Source organism: Myxine glutinosa, chromosome 14, assembly GCF_964187855.1.
Source record: "Myxine glutinosa chromosome 14, kmMyxGlut1.1, whole genome shotgun sequence".
Classification (NCBI taxonomy): Eukaryota; Metazoa; Chordata; class Myxini; order Myxiniformes; family Myxinidae; genus Myxine; species Myxine glutinosa.
In genome coordinates this window covers 42,338,056-42,359,986 of record NC_136274.1, presented here as the reverse complement: position 1 = coordinate 42,359,986, position 21,931 = coordinate 42,338,056, and the positions used below count along the sequence as shown (strand labels likewise).

General features: G+C 42.1%; 1 protein-coding gene across 2 annotated transcripts in view; it reads left to right on the top strand.

Moving 5' to 3' along the window:
• Nucleotides 1-21,931, top strand: part of LOC137439729 (NADP-dependent malic enzyme) — a 140,830-nt gene that overhangs the window by 32,145 nt on the left and 86,754 nt on the right. For both annotated transcript variants that reach the window (XM_068135769.2, XM_068135770.2), the window contains one exon: nucleotides 2,359-2,520. In XM_068135769.2, the coding sequence (XP_067991870.2) occupies nucleotides 2,359-2,520 (162 nt within the window). The remainder of the gene's footprint in view (nucleotides 1-2,358; nucleotides 2,521-21,931) is intronic.

The following is a 21,931-nucleotide window of genomic DNA, read 5'->3' as shown; positions in this document are numbered from 1 at the left end:
GTATAAAACGCAAGGACACCAAGGACTTCCAGGAAAGAAGTCAAAAGTCACCTAAAAAAAGTGGATTTGGGGTGAAATTAGCGGGGGTAGAAAAGATCAAGGGTTTGGATTGGGGAAGATAAGAGATGGTGGTGAACAGCTGTTTTAAAGACCTGGAGGGAGGAGTGGGATTGAAGAGAGTGAGGGAGTTTGTTCCAGAGGCAGGAGAAAAGAGGAATGAAGGAGTGAAGGTGAGCAGAGAGTCTTGATTTTGGCAGTTTAACCATAAGAGGGTTGCAGGCAGATCTTGTGCGACCTGCAGGAATATTTGGGGGACAGAGCCCAGAGAGAGCTGGGGGAGCAAGGCCGGAGAGGAGTCGGTAGAAGACGGAAAGACCACCAACCTGCCTGCGGTGATTAAGTGAAAGGCCCTCGGAGATAGCGTCATCGCGGGATATTCCAATGATTCTGAACGCTTTGTTTTCAACAGCATGAAGACGAGCTAGGTGTGAGGCAGGAGCACCAGCCCAGAGGGGAGAGCAGTACTCCATTGAGCTGCGGATGAAAGCCTTGTATGTGGTGAGGAGCTCAGGTGTGCCAAGGAAGGACTTTGCACGACGGAGGATGCCCAGTCGGCGACTGGCTTTGGAGGCCAGCTTGGAAATGTGGTTTTCCCAGGAAAGATCATGGCAGATAGTGAGACCCAAAAGCTTGAGTGACAGAACTTCTTGGAGAGGATTATTCAGAAAGTAGATGGGAGGGTTGTCCAGTCAGTCTTTTCGGAGAGACATCGTAAGAGTGTGAGATTTGTCAGGATTGAAAGACATATTCCACTTGTTTGCCCAGTCTGTGATTTTGTCCAGGTCTGCAGAGTGAGGAGGCTGCAGACTGCCGATCTGAGGGATGAGGAATGGAGCGGCAGAGAGTGGAGTCATCAGCAAAGTGATAGAGAGGATTTTCAAGAGTCAGAGAGATCATTGATGAAGACCAGAAAAAGCACAGGGCCCAGAACACTGCCTTGGGGAACTCCAGCCTGAACAGGAAGAGGAGATGAGAGAAACCCATTCAGGGCCACACGTTGACTACGACTAGAGAGGAAGTCCACCAGCCATGCGTGGAGATTTCCATGGATACCAAAGGAGGAGAGTTTGGTGAGCAGAGCGGGGTGCCAGACCGTATTGAAGGCACGTGATATGTCGAGGGAGATAGCTCTAATTTCCTGTGTGGCATTGAGGACCTCCATCCATTGTTGAGACAGCAGAAGCAGCATGTCCAGAGTAGAGTGACCTGGTCTGAAACCAAATTGATGATCAGAGATCAAGCCATTGGAGAAGAGGAAAGATTTCATATCCGAAGCAATGATGGAATCCATGACTTTGCTGATAATTGGGAGAAGGCTGATTGGTATGTAGTTGCTAGGATCTGTTTTTGCACCTTTTTTGTGCAAAGCGGTGATGTTGGCTGATTTCCATGCAGATGGCAGTTGACTTTGAGCAAAAGAGAGGGTGAAGAGAACAGAGAGAGGGAGTGAAGAGATATTGGCTTGAGAGCAGAGAGATATTGTTTCCTGGCTCTCCTGAGGGTAGACACACTTGTTCCGAGCTTTGTGAAAGGAACTGAGATTACCTTCAGTTGGATTAGCATTCCATGAGGTGAAGGCTTCATGGCAACTGCCTCACCACAAGCTTCAGTGTACCATGGATGGGAGGAAGGTTATGACAACTGAAGACGAGATGGGATAAATCTGTGCATGAGAGAGAGCAGTTTACGTTGGAAGAATTCCTCGGAAGAGTTGATGTCAGACGCAGTAGAGATGGGAGATCAGTCCATATGAATAATGGCTGCTTGAAGCCCGTGCCAGTCAGCCTGAGTGAGGAGGCTCTCTGAGAATGGCCAGAGAGATGTCCACTTTAACAAGGAAATGATCAGAAGAACCGATTGGAGCAGAAGAAGAGCAGCAGACATTTGCAGGGAAGTTAGTCATAATCAAGTCTAGAAGAGAAGATACTCCATTGACTGAGATCCGGGTTAGGAAATTGACAGATTGTGTCAGTCCCAGTGAGTTGCAGAAGTCCTTTGCTGAGGTGCCATGGCTGGTGTGAGAGGAATCCACACCCAGCCAGCTGGCAGCTTTATAATTACTGCTTTACAATTGCCCTACTTTTCTCATTTTCACAAGCGATGCTTGGTGCAGAGCCAAGTTTTAGAATAACGAGATGATCCTGCAAATCGAGACAACATTTGAGAACCGAATGCACAAGATTGGAATGATTTATTGAATTTATTTATATGAATAAAAGCCTTTGTTTTATGATATCTTACTGTAGCAGGTTTTGTAGCCTGTTCCCCCCCCCCCCCCCCCCCCCCATTTCCCTGTAGGCTGTAGTGGTCACAGATGGCGAGCGGATCCTCGGCCTTGGGGACCTGGGTAGTTATGGTATGGGCATTCCTGTTGGCAAACTGGCTCTCTACACGGCCTGCGGAGGGGTGAAACCACACCAGTGCCTTCCTGTCATGCTCGATGTCGGCACCGACAACCAGGTCTGTCTTCGGTATTGTCGCTCGCACATACTTTGCGCAAAGTTAGTAACTACTTTGAACTCTTGTAAACAGAGTTTAAAAATGTAATTGTGTGACAAATGAAGAACTGGTCTTGTTGCTGAAGGCTAGTACCTATCTACATTGGCAGACAGGTGAAATCAACAGGACCTTGACTGAGGTAGGTTAATCACTGTGGGAAGCAAGGAAAAGCGGTTCTTTTGGGCTTTTACTCCGACGTTGGGTCAACACCTAAAACTGGAGCTTATCCTTGCTTCCCACGATGTTTAGCATACCTAAATTGATGGTGCTTGTTTCATCTATAAACAATGGGTACCTTATAATATAAAAGTGTCAATTTTTTTTTCCCCACTTCTCGTAAGCTGGAAAACTCTCCGAACAATGCATTTAGATTGTGAAATTGGTGGTTATAATGGAAATATCTTGATCTGTTTTTCTCTTTTATTCATATTTCTTATTAACATTTTAATTATATTTTTATAAGAATCACCTTTAGAGGCCATTTTTCCCTGCAGAGCAGGGGTTGGCCTTTTTCGGGCACCGTGGTCCCCTTTTTTGAAGCAATGTTTTATGGCCGGATGCCCTTCCTGCTGCCAACCCTGTTAGTCGCCTCTTGCAACACACAGGGAGTTACCAGTAAACTGGTACTCAATTTGCTGACCTCAGAAGGATGACAGGCTGAGCCAACCTCCCTGGCGTTAATTCAGTGATTGACCGAGATTCGAACCCAGGATCCTAGGATCCCAAGCCAGCACCCTAACCACTAAGCCAACACCAATATATATTTATATTTTATATTTTATTAAATAAAACAAAAGTTTTAGGCTGTATGTCTATGTCCGGTAAGTACTCCGAGGAGGTTTCCTACTTAATTTTTCTACTATATATTTTAATAAATATTTCAAAAGGAATTTAGAAAATTTTTATTTTTAATTTTTTACATTTTTTGGGGGATTTCTCATAGGTGTTATTATTTTCTCCACCACCAAAGGTGAACGGAAGTTATATTTTCACCCCTGTCTGTTTGTCTCTGAGCAGGATATCTCAAAAAGTTGGGGACGGATTGGGACGAAATTTGATGGGCTGGTTAGGTGTGATAAGGAATAATTGATTCGATTTTGGTAAGGATTTAGATATTATAATTTTTTCAGTTATTCTTCACGATTGAAAGATGAGGCCAAAAACTTTGCACATAGATACATACATACATACATACATACATACATACATACATACATACATACATACAAACATATACAGCCGTGGCCAAAAATATTGGCACCCTTGCACCTTTTTCCAATAATGCACCATTTCTTCCAGAAAATTGTTGAAATTAAAAAATATTTTGGTATCTACAAATGTATTACTTTGGCTTGCAGTGGAACAAAACAAAAAAAAGCTGAAAAATGTACTAAATCTTAGCTTATTCCACACAGAAATCCTAAAATGGCCCGAATAATATTATTGGCGCCTTTTCCAAGTTGTTAGAAATAATTAGATTTCAAGCAGGTGATTCTCCTTTACTTTGGAATTTAACTCACCTATGGTGCGATGCAGGTGCTTGCAATATAAAAATCACTCATTCAACCAGTTTGAATGGAGAAAAGGAGCCATTCTGCTGTTTTGTGTCACTGTATGTACCACAATGAGCATGGAGAAAAGGAAGAAAACCGGAGAATTAATTGTCTGAGGAGGTCAGACACAAGATTGTAGCCAAGCATGGACAATCTCAAAGTTACAAGTCCATCTCCAGAGACCTTGATGCTCCTGTGTCCACAGTACGCAATGTTATCAGGAAGTTTAAGGCTCATGGCACTGTAGCCAACCTCCCTGGACGTGGCCGCAAGAGAAAACTTGATCGAAGATTGCAGCGAAGCATTGTTCGAAAGGTGGAGAAAGCACCTCAATCAATTGCCAAACAGATTCATGCTGACCTTCAGACACAAGGTACAACAGTTTCAACTCGCACCATCCGTCGCCAACTCATTGAAAGGGGGTTCTATGGGAGGAGACCGAGGAGGACCCCACTGCTGAGAGACAGACAGGACAGAGACAGGACAGAGACAGGACAGAGACAGGACAGAGACAGGACAGAGACAGGACAGAGACAGGACAGAGACAGGACAGAGACATAAGAAAGCCTGACTGGAGTTTGCCAAAACACACCTGAATAAGCCAAAATCCTTCTGGGAGAATGTCCTGGGGACAGATGAGACCAAATTAGAGCCTTTTGGAAAAGCACATCATCTCGATGTTTACAGAAAACAAAATGAAACCTTCAAAGAAAAGAACACCTTCCCTACAGTCAAACATGGAGGAGGTTCAGTGATGTTTTGGGGTTGCTGTGCTGCCTATGGCACTGGGTGCCTTGAATGTGTGCATGGCATCATGAAATCAGATTACCAAGGCATTTTGGAGCGCAATGTTGAGCCCAGTGTCGGAAAGCTGGGTCTTGCAGCAGGACAATGATCCCAAACACACTTCAAAAACCACCCAGGAATGGTTGAAGACAAAATTCTGGACTATTCTGATGTGGTCAGCAATGAGTCCAGATCTAAATCCCATTGAACACCTATGGGGCGATCTGAAAACAGCAGTTGGGAGAAGGCACCCTTCAAATCTGTGAGAACTGGAGCAGTTTGCACCAGACGAGTGGGCCAAACTGCCATTAGAGAGGTGTAGGAAGCTCATTCATGGCTATAGGAAGCCCTTGGCTGCAGTTATTTTGTCCAAAGGCTGTGCTACCAAATATTAAGTCTGGCGTGTCAATAATTTTGTCAATGCCATTTCTTTTTATTTTCTGATTTTTAAAGATATATTAAGTTCTGAATCAAAAACAAAGGTTCTGTAATATTAACAGTGATATAAAGAATTGTGGAGACCAAATACTTTTGTCAATTTCAACTTATTTTTAGAGAAAATTGTGAGTTATTTGAAAAAAGTGCAAGGGTACCAATATTTTTGGCCACGACTATATATATATATATATATATATATATATATGTATGTATGTATGTATGTATGTATGTATGTATGTATGTATATATGTATATATATATATATATATATATATATATATATATATATATATATATATATATATATATATATATATATACAGTGAAACCTTGACTTACGAGTTTAATTCGTTCTGTAACCGAGCTCGTAACTCAATTTGCTCGTTTCTCAAATTAAATTTCCCCATTAAAATGAATTGAAATGCTATTAATCCGTTCCAGCCCCCCAAAATCCACACCAATTTTTTTTGAAATATACAGTATATATATAAATATCTCGCGCTTTATATTTCACCTGTATGCAGCATACAAGTTGGCAGGATGGCCTGGACTGGTGGTACGCACACTTGACTCTAAACTGTCCAGCCTGGGTTTCAATCCCGACCCAGCTATAACCTGTCATGTCGGTGTTTCACAGGCAGGGTGATTCATCAATGTGTGTACCGCTAAACTGGGCGCCCCGTTTGCGTCCCATTAGTTGTTGGATGTTAAGGATCTCACCGTGTCTTCCACAAAGAGAAGGCGAGCTATCGCCGGCACTCTGAACAAGTTGTGGCCTGGCATGCTCTTCTCCTCTGCCGTTATATACGTCCTCCTCGGCATCTTTTTCCAGAAGAGCCCTGTCTCGTCACAGTTGAAGATTTGCTGGGGGATGTATCCTTCGGCTTCTATCAGTTCGGCAAAAGTTATAATAAAATCTTCAGCTGCCTTCACATCCGAACTTGCTGCCTCACCATGCCTGACGACGGAGTGAATGCCGGTCCTCTTCTTAAAATTATCAAACCATCCCCGACTGGCTTTGAATGACTCTTCCGATGCCTCGTCCGTTGATGTTCCCGCCGTCTGCTGCACCAAATCCCCATAAATGTCTCGTGCCTTCTCACAGATGATGCTCTCGGTCACGGTATCTCCTGCGAGCTGCTTCTCTGTCAACCACACAAACAACAACTTCTCCATCTCTTCATGGACAGAGGTCCGGAGCTTTGAAATAATCTTAACGCCCTTGGCTGGCGTTATAGCCTTTGTCGACTCCTTCTGCTTCAAAATCGTACATATCGTAGAAGTACTACGATCGTACTGCCTCGCCAAGTCGACAACACGCACACCTCGCTCATGTTTTTCGACGATTACGTGTTTTATATCCAAGCTCGCTCGCTCGTAACTCAGATCTCGGCTCGCATCACAAAGCAAAAAATCGACCGAGCGACGGCTCGTATCTCGGAAAACTCGTAAGTTGGTGCACTCGTAAGTCAAGGTTTCACTGTGTGTATATATATATATATATATATATATATATATATAATTACATATATATATATATATATATATATATATATATATATATATATATATATATATATATATATATATATATATATATATAATTACATATATATATATATATATATCTATATATATACATAAAAAAAAAATATATATATTATATATATATATAATAAATCTTTATTGTCCCATATTCAGGGAAATTATTCTTTGGTGACACGGTAAGTTGACCATCATTAAAACATAAAACACAAAGGGAATAAGAAAACAATATAAAAAATATATAAAATAAATATAAAATATGGAAGATTGACTAAAAAGCAAAATGTCTAGGAATTTGAATTTAGCATTTGAATTGCACATGGTACAAATGACTTTTTGAAAATGTTCTTCTTCATCCTAACACGAAAGCGTCTCCCTGATGGCAGTTTTTCAAAAAGTCCGTTCAAGAAATGACTCATCAGTACACACCTGCGCCGCCTTCCTTTTCAATGCTCGCAAGTATAGAGACTCAAGACTAGTTGAAGGCCCACCTACAGCTTTAAATGCCAGTGTAATGACCTTTCTCACTCGTGACTTATTCCGCACATTAAGATAACTGTACCAGGAAATCAAATTAAATGATAAAACACTGATCAGTAAGGAATTTGTTAACATCCGCATTCCGCATCACACGAGATCTAACAACAAATGTATTCAACTTCCTGAGAAGATACAATCTTTGCATTGATTTCTTGTACACAGCATCAGTATTTCCATCAAAAGTTAGCTTGTTATCAATAAAGGTGCCCAGGTATTTAAATTTGCTAACAATGTCCACCTTATCACCATTTATGGTTACAGGCTCATGATTGTGACCTTTCCGAAAGTCCAAAATCATCTCTTTTGTTTTGCACACATTCAGAGTAAGACAAAAGTCCCCACACCACTTATTCAATGTGTCAATCTCGTCGAGGTACGATACAAAGGATGATTGATTGGAAAGACAGCCAACAATGGCGATAGCGTCTGCATACTTAATAAAGTTACTAACTTCTTTAAGAGCCACACATCCATTGGTGTACAAACTGAACAGTAGAGTTGACGATACGCAGCCTTGTGGAGCACCAGTATTCAAGATTGATAACTTTGATAAGCTCCCATTCACCCTCACCTGCTGGGGACGGTCTCGTAAAAAACTTTCCACCCAGAGTATGATGTGGGGGTTCAGGCACAGGTCACTCAACACTTTCAGAAGGGTAAATGGCTGCATCGTGTTAAAGGCTGACGAGAAATCAATAAATAACACACGGACATAGGTTCCATTCTGGTCAAGGTGACTTGTGATTAGATGAAGTAAACTGAGCCAGGCATCTTCAACACCTCGTCTTGCTTTGTATGCAAATTGTAAAGGATCCAGTTTAGGAGTTACATCTGATGCTATAAACTTCACCATCAATTTCTCCATACATTTACACAAGATGGGGGTAAGGGCAACAGGTCTATAATAATCATTGAGCTGCCTTGGGTGAACCTTTTTTGGCACGGGAATAATAATGGACTTTTTCCAACAAATAGGAACAGTGTGAGTAAGTATATATGTATTTCTATATATATGTATTTATATACACACCAATATCTCAAGTTTTGGATGGAACTTCCAGGTCACTCTACCTTGGACATCTTCTTCTTCTCTTCCAACAATGGATGGAGGCCCTCAATATCAGACATGGGATCAGGAACATCTCTTCGGACATATCTCGAGCTTTTGATAGTCTGGGTAAGTCTATAGCTTTGTTCTCCAAACTGTCTGTTCATGGAATGCATGGCCAACTCCACTCTTGGATTACTGACTTCCTCTACTCTCGTGGCCAACATGTGGCTCTTGATGGAATCCTCTCTTCTCCTCTCCCTGTCAAGGCTGGAGTGCTGCGTGTTCTGAGCCCCATCTTATTCCTAATCTTCGTCAATGATCTCTCTGACCCTGGAAAATCCTCTATCTCTTCACTGATGACCCCATCCTCTGACGTGACATCCCCGATCCTTCTGACAGACCGTCAGTAGCCTCTTCCCTCTCTTCTAACCTTGACAAAATCACTTGGAACATGTATTTTAACCCTGAGAAATCCCACACACTTTATCCCTCTCCGAAATGACTGTTCCGCAAACCCTATTACTTTCTCACCAACCCTCTCGAAGAGGTTCAGTCACTCAAACTCTTGGGTCTATCAGCCATGATCTCTCTTGGGCAAGCCACATTTCAAAGTTGGCCTCCAAAGACAGACTGGGCTTCCTCCGTCATGCAAAGTCCTTTCTTGGCACACCAGAGCTCCTCTCCACCGACGAGGCTTTCATTGAACAGTAAGTACTACTGTCCCCTCTGGGCTGGCTACCCTGCCTCACATCTTGCTCAGCTTAACGCCGTGGAAACCAAGGCATTTGAGATCATTGGAATCTCTCGCACTGAAGCTGAGTCGATGGGCCTATCACTTCACTGTCGTCGACAGGTCTGTGGTCTCTGTCTTCTTCTGACTCCTTCTGACTCCTTTTTGTTTTTTTGCACCCTTCGCCCTCTCTTTTGTCCCCACCTCCAGGTATCTGCAGGGCACACGCAGTCCACCAGCAACCCCTTCCTAGTGAAACTGCCAAAGTCTGCCTGCCTAGTGAAACCATTGCTCATCTCCACTCATTTATTCCTCTTCTTTACTGCCTATGGAACCACCTTCCACACTCTTCAATCTCATTCTTCCCTCCAGGTCTTCAAATCAAAACATCTATTCATCACCATCTCAAATCGTCCGCCATCCAAAACCATGATCTTTTCTCCACCCATTAAATCACCCCCACCCCTCCCAAAATTTTGCTTCAGTTTCTATCTTGTCCATCCCTTGCGTTCTACCCTACCCCTCATTGTTACCCACATCCCTTGTTTGTCTGTCTCCATCTAATTTCTCCCTCCGCCCTGCTGTTCCCTTTATATTGGGTTTTGATCTGTTCTAGCTTTCACACGAGCATTGGCTAGGTGTCCAAAAATAAAAAATAAAAACTTTATGGACATTTTGGGTGTATGACAAGGGTGATTAGATTAGATGTTGTGAAGATCCGGATCTGGATCTGGATACGCGAATTTTTAAAAAAAAGTGATTCTTCACAATTGAGAGATGGGGCCAAAACGATATCTATCCCAGCATGATAGTCCAAGAAGTTGTGGACGTATTGTGATAAAATTGTATGGGTGAGTTGGGTAATTGCCAAGAACAAGCCAATTATATTTTGGTTAAGGTCTGGATCTAGATCCAGCCTATCGGTGGGATACAAAAAACGTAAACTGTTTAGCCCTGGCGTAGGTGTGTGCTCTACCAAGTGCCGTTATACTTTGTCATGTTGCGGCTGTTACCCATTGGGGTAATGTTTTAGTGTTTTGGGAGATGATGATGAGGATTGACTTTGATTATCTCCACTTTTAAAAACTGCAATCTTCGGCTCTTTGTGGATCTTGAATGTATCATGTCGAACACAAGGAAATTAAATGATATTTGTATCATTCAAGGTCTATGGTCATGTCATCTTTAATGGAGAATCGTTGTTACCACGATAACTTGTGACTGTAATACAAAGATGAACTGATCACATTTTGCATTTAAATGGTGAATGGGCATGTGCCCTTTTAATTTTTTTTTTTTTTTTTTTTTTTTACCAAACTTGGCAAGTATGAACTGTAACACAGAGATGAACAGATTCAATTTTGGGTTTGACAGGTCAAAGGTCTTGTATGATTGACAATTATTTTTCAGACCATAACTCGAGTCAGAAATCCGATTATCTCTATGTTTACTTGCTTCTCTTATCTCTCTAGTGTTCCCTTTCTCTCATGTGACCTTTAAATGAGATCAAACCTAACAGTGGGTTGACACCTAACATGGGCGGAAGCATATCCTGTTAATTTTATTTTCTACTTTTTTTTTCATGACATTGAGACGTTGGACAAATCATCGCAGTCAAGGTGATTTGAGCCTGTGATACCATCATGTGTTATGCCCAGGCTGGAACACCAACCAGGGCAACTTAACTTTGTTTTGAGTGCACGTTTATCTGTCTATGGACTACTGGGCCATCGGTAGTGTATTCTATTGTATGCGTACGAGGAAGGTTGAGTTGTAAATTGAAAATGGAGACCGAAGAGAAAAATTCAAGAAATTGTAGTTGCGAGAGTAAGGAGAGGGGAGAGCGACATAATTTTATTGGGGAGGATGTAGGAGACATTTCGCCATTTTTTGCATAGGTAATATGGTGAATGGCCCTCTAGTCTAATTGAGGAGCAAGAAATGTGTTGATTGGCTTTGAAGTTTGAAGTTTAACCCGAAAGGTTGCCTCGTCGAGGAAATATCTGCAGTTCATGTTCAATTTAATTTGTGTCCATGAAATGTGTTTCTTTGCTTCCCAGGGCCCGGTTGCTAGAAGCTATCCAGTGGATAAATGTAATGCTTTAATATTTGATTTATCCTCAGGATAGGCTTTCCCGGGCTTGTAGCAACCGGGCCGAGGTTATTAGTCATGGTGTCTGTTTTTGTCTCTTCATGCACCTCGTCAGCTCCACGGATGTTCTGAAAAAGGCCACCATTTCTGAAATGCAGTCTTTTATCTTGAAACCACTCTGGCACAACCTTGCCCGTTCTACTCATCTGATTGTTTCATCCGGTATTGGCCAGCACTTGCTATGTCTTTGCTTATTGCAACCTATGCGCTCTGTTGCTCGCAACGCGTTTCGAATTCCATCACTTTCCAGCTCTTACTCGGTACCGTTCTGGCCACGGAGTGAATTCCAATTAAGCAGCCGGGAATGGACCCATATCCCAGTCGTCATGCTCGCAACTATAAAACAATGTTGCATTTACAAAGCACACGAGTCTTGTATCTGCAATTTTGGATCTTTATGAAATGATTGCTGAGCGGTTGGGGAGGTTGGGGGTTGGGCCGAGGAGGGGGCAGGGTGAGTGTTTGTCATGGAAACCTGGCACTTATTTCCATGTACGAATACTTTAACATAAGAAGTTTGGCACACTGATTTGATTGTCGGCCTGTTGCAGTGCCAGCACGGCTCTGCCTTTGGTCGTCCGTTCTTCTGAGCCACCATGCTATTTGGCTGGCGGGCGTGCTCGATCGTGCAAGCCGGGTGGTAATCGGGCCCGTTTTGCTGGAATCTGCTGTGATAGTGTGCCGTTGCTGAGTTGCATGGTTTTACATATCTATTTGATTACTTGAGTATCTGCGAATGGCAGCCACCCATGTTTAGTAGTCGGCTATTTTGGTTGTGGATTTTAAGATTATCTTGCATCAAAATATCTTTATTTTTGTCTGCACCTTCATGCCTGAGACATTTTGCGCAAGATTCGAGTTTCCTTCACGATATATTTTGAGGTTCTGCAGTATTGTTTTAATTAGTTAAAGCATTTCCTCACTTGCAATTGGCCTTGTTTGTTGATGACTTAGCTTGTTGCTTTTAACTGAACTTTCTTTTCCTTTTTCTTTTTCGACAGCTTCAATAACAAATCTTTGCACACTTTGGATTGATGTATATGGTGTATATAGTCTGTACTTGTTACCAAATGTATTGTCGTGGGAAAGGCTTGCATAGTGTTATCCATTTGCAACTGTTAATTCTATTTCTCACCAGATGGCTGTCAGGGTCGGGGTAGGGTTGGGTGTGGGAGGGAAGAGGGGCACCCGGCTGGGTGAGCCTTTACTTGCGGAGGTTTTGGGATGTCTTGGACATTCAGACACCAGATTCTGAAGTACCGACACCCAAAATTTGCAGCCTCTAGGACCTAGGTGCTGCAGTTAAGCATTTAAAGTGTAATGTACAAATGCACTAACAAAACGCAAACTAGAGAGTTCATAGAACAGTTTGTACTTCAATTTAAATAAAATAATGAATTCAAAGATCACTTTAAAATGCCGGAAGTTTAGTGCTAATGAAGCAGTCTTATACACCATCCTATTTTAACATGTCTAAGTACTGCTAAACTGGAGGTTCTTGGAAGTATTATGAAGGCGATTTTTATTTATTTATTTATTTTTGCTTCACTATGTTGAAGTATATAATTAAATTTAAATAAAATAAAAATTGTAAAAGTTGTATAAAATAAAAATTCTGGAATTTACCGCCTTTGACGCAGTCTATTACATCACCTTATTTAACAAGTTACATTAGTCCTTTGTGCCTGTAGTGGGGCAACTTAGCATAACAATTGTGCATTTTGTGAGCAAAGCACCAAATTTGGCACATTTCACTTTGGCACTTTGGCATGGCACAAAGTAGACTATCATATTATGAAAAGATCTGGATATTGGACCATCTCAGATTCAGAGATTTGATTTTTGCAAGATTTCGATTCGATTGGGATCGAAGAGAACACCTTCTTCGTCTTCTGTACAGTGAAGTTGCCAGCCCTGAATTCTCTGGCTACATCTGGGTGGCTCATTGGGAGTGCAACCATGTCCCTCAGGTGAACAGGGACCCACCTGGCATAGTGTGTGTGGTCTAAGGCATGGAACCATGGGACCAGTTCCGTCAGGGCATCAAGGTACATCGTGAATGAAGCCTGCCGCAGAGAACGCACGTAGACCAGTACCAACATCTCTAGTTCCAGCACAGTTGCCCAGTACTGAAAGTTGGGAATGTCTTCTCCTCTCTGGTGACACCAGTCTTCGAACTCAGGCAGGTCTTCTGCATCATCAGCATATATCATACAGTGGCGTTCATACGCACGGTGTTGCAGGATGTGCAGTGCCGCTGCAGTGATTTGATGAGCTCTTCTTGTGCGGGTGACGTGGGCAGCTCTCAGGAAGGAGTCGGCCGTCCCTGGCGTTGCAATCTCAGCTTGCAAATCTGCAAATCTTGCAAAAATCAAATCTCTGAATCTGAGATGGCCCAATATCCAGATCTTTTCATAATATGATAGTCTACCAGTGTGCCAAATTTGGTGCTTTCCTCACAAAATGCACAATTGTTATGCTATATTTAGCTTAGCTGCCAGACTACTGTTGGAAGTGTCCTTTAGGATGTCCTTAAAAAACGTTTGACAAAACTAGGTGGATGAATTGGTTAGGTGACAAGAACAAGCAGATTCGATTTTGGTTCAGGTCCAGATCCAGCCTATCAGTGGAATAGAAAATCTGGGGATTCAGCCTGCTGGAGGTATACGCTATACCGAGTTCAAAATTTAATAAATTGGTCCTCGTCACACCCAACCTGTCCACCAGGTTTTGTCTGAATCCGTCCACAACGTTTTGAGATATCCTGTTCACAGACAGACAGGAGGGAAAACATGTGGTGGAGGTAACAAATGTTCATTGGCCCTGGCTTCTGCTCTGTCTCCAGCCAATAAGAGGAACATGAGCAGTGGTGGAAACCTGCCCTGTCATTACAGAAACGGGTTAAAGAACTGGCTTTGCAGTGAAGGGGTCTTCCTCATCAGGTGTTTTCCGTCCACTGGTAGTTTCATGGCAAACACGTTTCAGCCACCAGGACCAAATAATGCTACATTATCAAGAAAGGTATGCCAATATGTGCAGCCCCATGCTTTTTTGTGACAGTTGGAAAACTGGGTGACAGAACAGTGACGTGTAGTTCACATCGATAAGCGAATTCTTCACTCTACCGATGAGTGTATCTTATCTATTTATTTATTTTTGGAAAGGCACGACGGGAATTTTTAGTTGTAGAAAAGTGAGTGCTGGTACTTGTGTTATTTTGTTGGGAGAATATTATTATTATTATTTCCAAACTGTAACTTTGTTTTGATTAATTTGTTATTTCAAAAGATTATTTCAAAAAGCCTCCATTTCTGGATCGTCAGAATTTTACGGGGCTCTACCAATGTGCGTGTAGTGGTAGACGGCATAGTTCTGCGTAAGTTTTTGTATTTATTTTATTTTTTTGACACGTCATTTTGGAAATGGAACGATTTTTGATTAGTGTTCCGTGAACGTAAATTTCACAAGAGTGAAGGTAAGAACATGTTGGTGATGCACATCAAAAGTACTTCCTGAACTCCAAATTGAGGAAAAGCACATTGAACAGGTCATTTGGGAGCACGGGCTCGCTTTCATTGAAGGGAGTGGAAAACGATTTATCCTCCGCTCTAAAACGTCTATCCGCAACACGGATTGCTGCGAACAATCGCTACAAATTGGCACACAAGAGTTTGAAGGGAAAGCTCAAGTTTAATTTGAAATTTCCTTCTCGATCTGATTTGTGGAAACCAGAAATTGCTTCTCTGAGAACTTCTCTCTTCAAAAGGCGAGTTGAGGGCTGAAGAAATATCTGACATTTTCTCAGGTTGGATTTTTGCCTACGATTAAAATCTGCTGACTTCTGGCTCACGATAAGAAATCTTTCTCCAAAAGAGATTTTATGAAGTGTTCCTTTGTTGCTGGAATGGACTGTGTTCCAGAATTACAGTGATAAAGAAAAGCAGCTTAAACTTGTCAAACAAATTGCAGCCGAGCCCTGGGACTGTCAGCAGCGGAATTGAGGTATGGCTGCAAATGTTGAAAGAAATCCAAGTTCTCTCTCTTCTCTCCTCACCTCTCATCTCTTGTCTCTTATCCTCCTATCTCATGTTATCTCCTCTTATCTCATGTTATCTCCCCTTATCTCATGTTATCTCCTCTTCTCTCTTCCCCTCATTTTTTGTTTGTAATTTCCTTGGTGAGTTTCAAAATGTGGAGCCGAGTCCTCCTGGGGATCAAAGTATTCACTTTTATCTTTGTTGGATAATGTTTTGAGGACAAAGTTGTGATCATAGTAAAAATATGCACTTTGGTGTCTGTCTGGCTTTTTGTCTGTCTAACAGCGATACATTCTGTCATTACTTATCCAAAACGGAGGTTGAGTGACTTAATTTCTCCTCTTTCACAAGGGTGTTTTCCATCTTGGACGAACTCCATGTTAAGGTGTATAAATAGCTTATTGTGGTATTTCATAGGACACACCTCCTGGAAGTAAAATTATTATATTCACAAACTATTCAGTCATTGAATTGAGTACCAGCTTGCTGGGATGAATGATCATGGTGTGTATACCGTATCCCTGCGCATCGTAAGAGCGTGACCAAGGTCCAAGGGTTGGCGTCAGGAAGGGCATCCGGCCATAAAAAACATTGCCTTAAAACGGGGAACCATGATTGTCATGGGGCCCGCAAGGCTAACCCCCGCTCTAGCGGGGAAAATGGCCTTAAAACGATCATTCATTCATTGTCAATTCTGTCCAACATGTGATTACCTTTTGAAACGGTCACTGCTGTTGTTTAACACTAAACTGAAATAAATTTGGAGGAAACCTGACATCCTCGAGTCTTTCTATGCTTATCACGTCTCCCACAGACTGATGGATCCAAACCGGCTGGGCTACAATGATCTCGAGCTAATAAAGGTGCTTAAATGAGTCTTTACACATATAATGTATCTCATTGCCTGTCCAATTTTTCTGGCCATCAGATTGTATATGAACTGGATTTGAATAGTTTATAACTATATTCTATATTAGGGCCTCATATGTGATTTCTTCTGGCCATGGCTTCAAGGGTGACATGTGATATTGCTCCTGACACCCATACAGCCCAATTGTGACCTTTATTTGATGCATAACCCCATTCCTAACGGTCACTCGTATTGTTTAATACTTGCCTGAGTGAGATTTGGAGAAAATTGGACGTATACATGTATACTTACCCATGGGTGGTGTATAGGCTAAGAGTCGCTAGTCCACTCACCTGTCAGAAGTAAGAATTATTTTAACCAATTATCCAGTTCCGTCTGGCCGTGTCCGACTTCTGGTGACATGATCAGATTTCTCCAAACATCCCTATCCTGCACTGCTTTACAAAGCTCTGGCAGAGACAACTTGGTTGCATCCTTTACCCCATCCATTCAACACATACAAGGTCTGCCTCTTCCTCTTCTTCCCTTGACAGTACCCAGCATGGTTGATTTCTCCAGGCTTTAAATTTCTGCACGCATGACAGTTTCTGTTTTAGCATCAGTGCTTCTAAAGTACATGGTGGTATAATTTCTTCAAGCACTGATTTATTTGTTTGTTTTTTGTATGGAGAATTTCAAGCACGGACTTCTTTTTTTTCTTTAAGCACTGAAGCACTGATTTTTATTTATTTATTTATTTATTTATTTTAACCTGTGTATGGATTTTGATTTTGATTTTACATGAGTTGTATCTGAGTGTAGTATTTGAAACGACTCAAATTGATGCCCCCAAGTGTTTCTTAAAGGGCAATTGAAACGAGACCTTCACAATGAACAGAGAGAGGTATTGAGATGCAGAGATATTGATATCCGCAGGGTATCGTGGTGAAGCAGGACAATTGTGATCCCTGTTTGTTAACCCTGTGCTGGAATTGATTTGTGCATGTCGTGTTCAACCTTCGATTACCAAGCTTATAGTGCTCTATCTATTTAAAGGTAAATTGCACTTTGTGACCCTGGTTTGTAAAATCTGTGATATCTTGAACTACTGTTTTGTTTTTGGCCTACATGGAAAACGAACATTCCAAAGCGTTGACTTCACCACCAAAATGTAGTTTGCTTTTTTGGAATGACACGACTCTTTGTTGTGCTTGCCGGCATCACATTCCCATTCCGACACTTTCCTTTTGGAAAGTCGATCATGTGGAAGCAACGGGTCCTGTTTGCCAACAGTGCATGGCTTTGATTTCCATCCAGTGCAGTTTTTATTGCCTTCCTTTTCAATCAACACAGCTAGATCATTGGTTTTACTTGCTGTGTACTTGGTGCTCACCATTCTGCTGATTTATTGGCGTGCAAAGCGTTTGGGTGCTTGGTACCTGTTATCACGCTTGACTTGAAAGGTGCTGAGCATCCCTCTTAAAGGTTGTGGACACTTGGAACTGCATTTGTCTCTTTAAAATAAATAAACTTCACTTGTTTGAGACATGTGGCTGGCAGGATAATTTTGATCCGGGTACCCTCCTCTAAGGTGTTTGGCCTTGGTTTGAATGTTGATCCACTGTAAACTATCACCCTGGTGTTTCATGTGCTGGGTAATGCATCGATGTGTGAGCCGTCCATTGGAAGGACGTTCAGCTGGAGGACTTGTCCGCTCGCACTAGTGGCACCGGTGGACCTTACCGATTCCACGGTCTCTTTCGTGAAGAGTAAGCGAGTTATCTCCAACATGATGAACAAATTCAAAATTCCTGCCCAAAGTGCCTTCAGTCAAATGTTGGGCCTGGCCAGTCAGGATGAAAGATTTGGGTCTGCCGACTGCGCAAGATGAAGGGGATGATTGGGGCCATTCAACAAATTGCGGTCATGTTTCTGGCGGTGGCAGTTGTGGCGCTGGTGGTTGTTATCGAGCAATTTAGACGTGTTTCTGCCGGGGATGAGCGTGCCCTGAAACGAATAAACTCCCACCGACTTTAATTGCCCCCATTTCTGGTTGAGACTTCAAATATTTGGCTTATCTGGCCACTGCTGGAACTTCTCGGAAGATTGCTGATCCACACTCATTTGGAGTTATTCACACTCATTTGGCACAGGCTGTTTGAGAATTGGAAAGAGGTGGAGAGAGGCCGTACAAGCTGAAAGCAACGGCTATGATAAATGCGAGGGCTTTGAGGGGTGGAAAATGTGGAGTCGTGGCGTGGGAAATGTTCAGCAAAATGCTCGATTGTTTGCAGCTCCTCCCTTATCTGGTTTGGAGTTGTTTCCTGCGTTGTATTTCTTGTGAAGTCATCATTCTTCCCTTTGGTTGGTGAACTTGTAGTTATTTATAATAAATCTACCTCTATCATAGACCACCTCATCATTTCCTTTTCCAGAAACTCTTTGTTATCCCAAATGGTTGTTTTCCACCACCTTGTCGTGTTATCAGAATGCTATCCTTCTTCCCCTACAGCTTTGATAGCTTCTTTGATTGTAATGTCATTCAGAGGAGTTTGTCAAAGCATTCCAACCACAAACTGACCTGCCTTTTTCGTTGTAGCTAAAGCTCCAGTGCAACATTCTGAGGATTAAGCCTGGAAAATGTAAGAATTCCCACCTATCATTTCATTCCCTCGTGCCATCTTGACCTTTGAATGTGATGCAGGCCTTGTTGAAGCCCTCACTCGGTGGTTCCTGTGATTTTTCAGCTGCCCTTTCACAGTGGAAAAATCACGCGTGCACTGCTTCTCGGGTGCACTTTATCTTTTATTTACTGTCCGCAGTCACCCCCACCTCTCCCACCTTTTTTTTTTCTTTTTTTTTTCTTTCTTGTTCTGGCCTGTACTTGGTGTGAAATATTTTGAGCAACAGCTTCGACAGGACAGCACAGATGGTTGGGGAGGAGATGGAGGGGGAGGATGTGAGCCGTGGGCGGCGTGAGGTTCACTTCTGGACTCTTTGCTTAGTTGTGCATTTTCCACCACTGCGTCATTGCTTTCCATTCCTGGAGCTCTTCTCATCCACCTTTTAATTACAGGATACTTTTTGCTGACTGTTGACTCTCGTATGTTTAAAGAGACTGCCTCACCAGGTTAAAAACACCTTGAATAACATGTGCCATTGCATTGACGGTGATTGAAATAATTATGCCTCCACTGTCGAAGGCCAGAGGCATTATGTTTTTGGGTTGTCCGTCCGTCTGTTACCGTTTTGTTTTATTTATTTATTTGTTTGTTTTACCACGGTAACATGGGAACCGTTGCAGAGATTTCACCTAAGCTTGGCACAAGTATTTTAGTAAAAGTTTATAATTGAAAAAGCCGGACTTGCAAGTCGGTAGAGCCGAGTTTCGGCGAGAATCCACTCACTTTGTTCATGACAGAATGCTACAATTCAGGTACCCTGAGCATTCTCAAAAGTCGGCTCTACTGACCTGCAAGTCCAGCGTTTTAAATTGTAAACTTTTACTGATTTAATTCGACTGGATGAATTGTAACCATCCGCTCAGATTTGGCACAGGTATGGATTGTAATATAAAGATGAACTGTTTATATTTAGCGTTCAAAAGATCAATTGCAGGTCACGGCTTGTGACCTCTGAACACATTTGTTGCTGCGATAACTTGCGAACCACTGAAGGGTTTTCATCCAAACTTGGCACAAGTTATTGCCTGCGCCAACGAAGGTGGATGGAGGTTATGTTTTCACCCCTGTCTGTCTGTTTGTCTGTGAACAAGATAACTCAAAAAGTTGTCGACAGATTCGGACGAAATTTGGCAGAGATGTAGTGTATGTGACAAGGACAAAATCATTAGAGTTTGGTGAAGATCCGGCTAGTAGAATTTTTAAAGTGATTCTTCACCATTGGGAGATAGGGCCAAAAAGTGATATGGAACATGATGTTAAAAAAAGTTATGGACGAGTTATGGCTAGACTTGGTGGAAAAGTTGGTTAGGTGACAAGAACAAGCTGATTAATTAGATGTTTGTTCAGGTCGGAATCCAGATCCGGCCTATCAGTGGGAAAACATAAGCTGTTCTGCCTGGCGGAGGTTTGCGCTCTACCGAGTGCTGTTCTAGTTATACAATGTAATACAACGGTGAACCAATTTGATTTTGGGTTAAAATCGTCTGAGGTCATTTTTCACACCATAACTTGAGTTAGAAGCATCTGATGTTTATCTCTCTCTCTCTCTCTCTGTCGTGTGACCTTTAATTGAGATCAAACGTAACAGTGGGTTTCCATCTAACGTGGGCGGAGGCATATCCATCGACGCGTTCATATTGAATTATCTTTTCTAGTTTTCTTTTTAACATCATTCTCAAAGGTTCTTTGTAACCTCCATTTTATGATCAAACACTAAATTTGGGTTGTATTATTGAGTTCTGTTAATATAACAAAAAAACAATTTGCGAATGGAATTTTGGACATACACGATCCGGTGTCCTTATGATGAATGTGCTATTTGTATGCCAGTTGTATGAATGTACGTACTGTCGTAAAACACCATTGATTTTTGGTTTTGCAAGGGTACATTAAATAACGCATGAAACTGTTATAACTGGCTTCTCGTGCATGCTGATCCATTATTACCGGGTTTCTGTTTCCAAGGTAATTGTTGACGCAGCAGCAGGTGTGTCCTGTCTGACAGCATGAGTTGGTGGATGTTAAAGACCCCACGGTATCCTTCGCGAAGACGAAACGAGTTGTCGCCGGTACCCTGGGCAAATTACAAATTGAAGCTCTAATTTACATGAGGCAGAGCTGATGATGCTATCCGTAGCCTTGTGCTGCATACAAAGGAAGAAGAAGAATTCAACACTAGCCTATTAGTATTGATTTTTGAGGCAATTGTAGAAAAAGGTCTTTCGTTCTCATGTCCACTGGTTATCGCTCTGTCGCCTTTACAAGTTATTTGATAGTCTTGTCACCCATCCGCGATCTGCTGCTTTCAGAAGTACCGTCATGTTCTTCGGACTCCTCTTGTATCGTAAGCCGCGTGCATTCAATTTCTGATTTGTGAAGTTCTCTTGGTTGTTATCTTCACATGAGGGTTTCACAAAGTGGAGCAGAGCCCCCCCAACCCCCCCCCCCCCATCTCTTCCATTCTAACAGAGCGAAAAGTGTAATACGTAGTCATTTTATCTTCAGCTGCTCTTGTTGAGCATGAGAATTGTAACATTGCTTTCCTGAATTTATTTTGTACACCTTCGAACAACCTGACTCAGTGGAAGCTCAGTTTGCACACATTCAGCGACTTCTGGTTGGGTGATGAAGTCATTTCGTTAATTTTTTTTTTCCCATGAATGTTGTAACGTCCCGCTCTCCCCATTCATGCTCCTCGAGCACATTTGTCAATTATTGTGGCCTACGAAATGCAAGCCAGTTAAATTTTCAATGAAATTACGAGTAAAGGAAATGATGTGATGTGTGAATTCGCTCTTAAGTCGCTCAAGATGAATATGTGGAAAACTTTCTTGTGCATGAAGAGTTAAAATAAATAAATAAGGATATCCAGTGCGCGTTTCCTTCGAGAGTTTAAGCGCTCGAGTCTTAAAGCTAGTTTAGAACTCGACTCTGTCCATTCTTGCACTCGGGGAATTTGATGGATGGAGAGTTTGCTCGAAACCACACTTGTGTAAACTTTTCTCC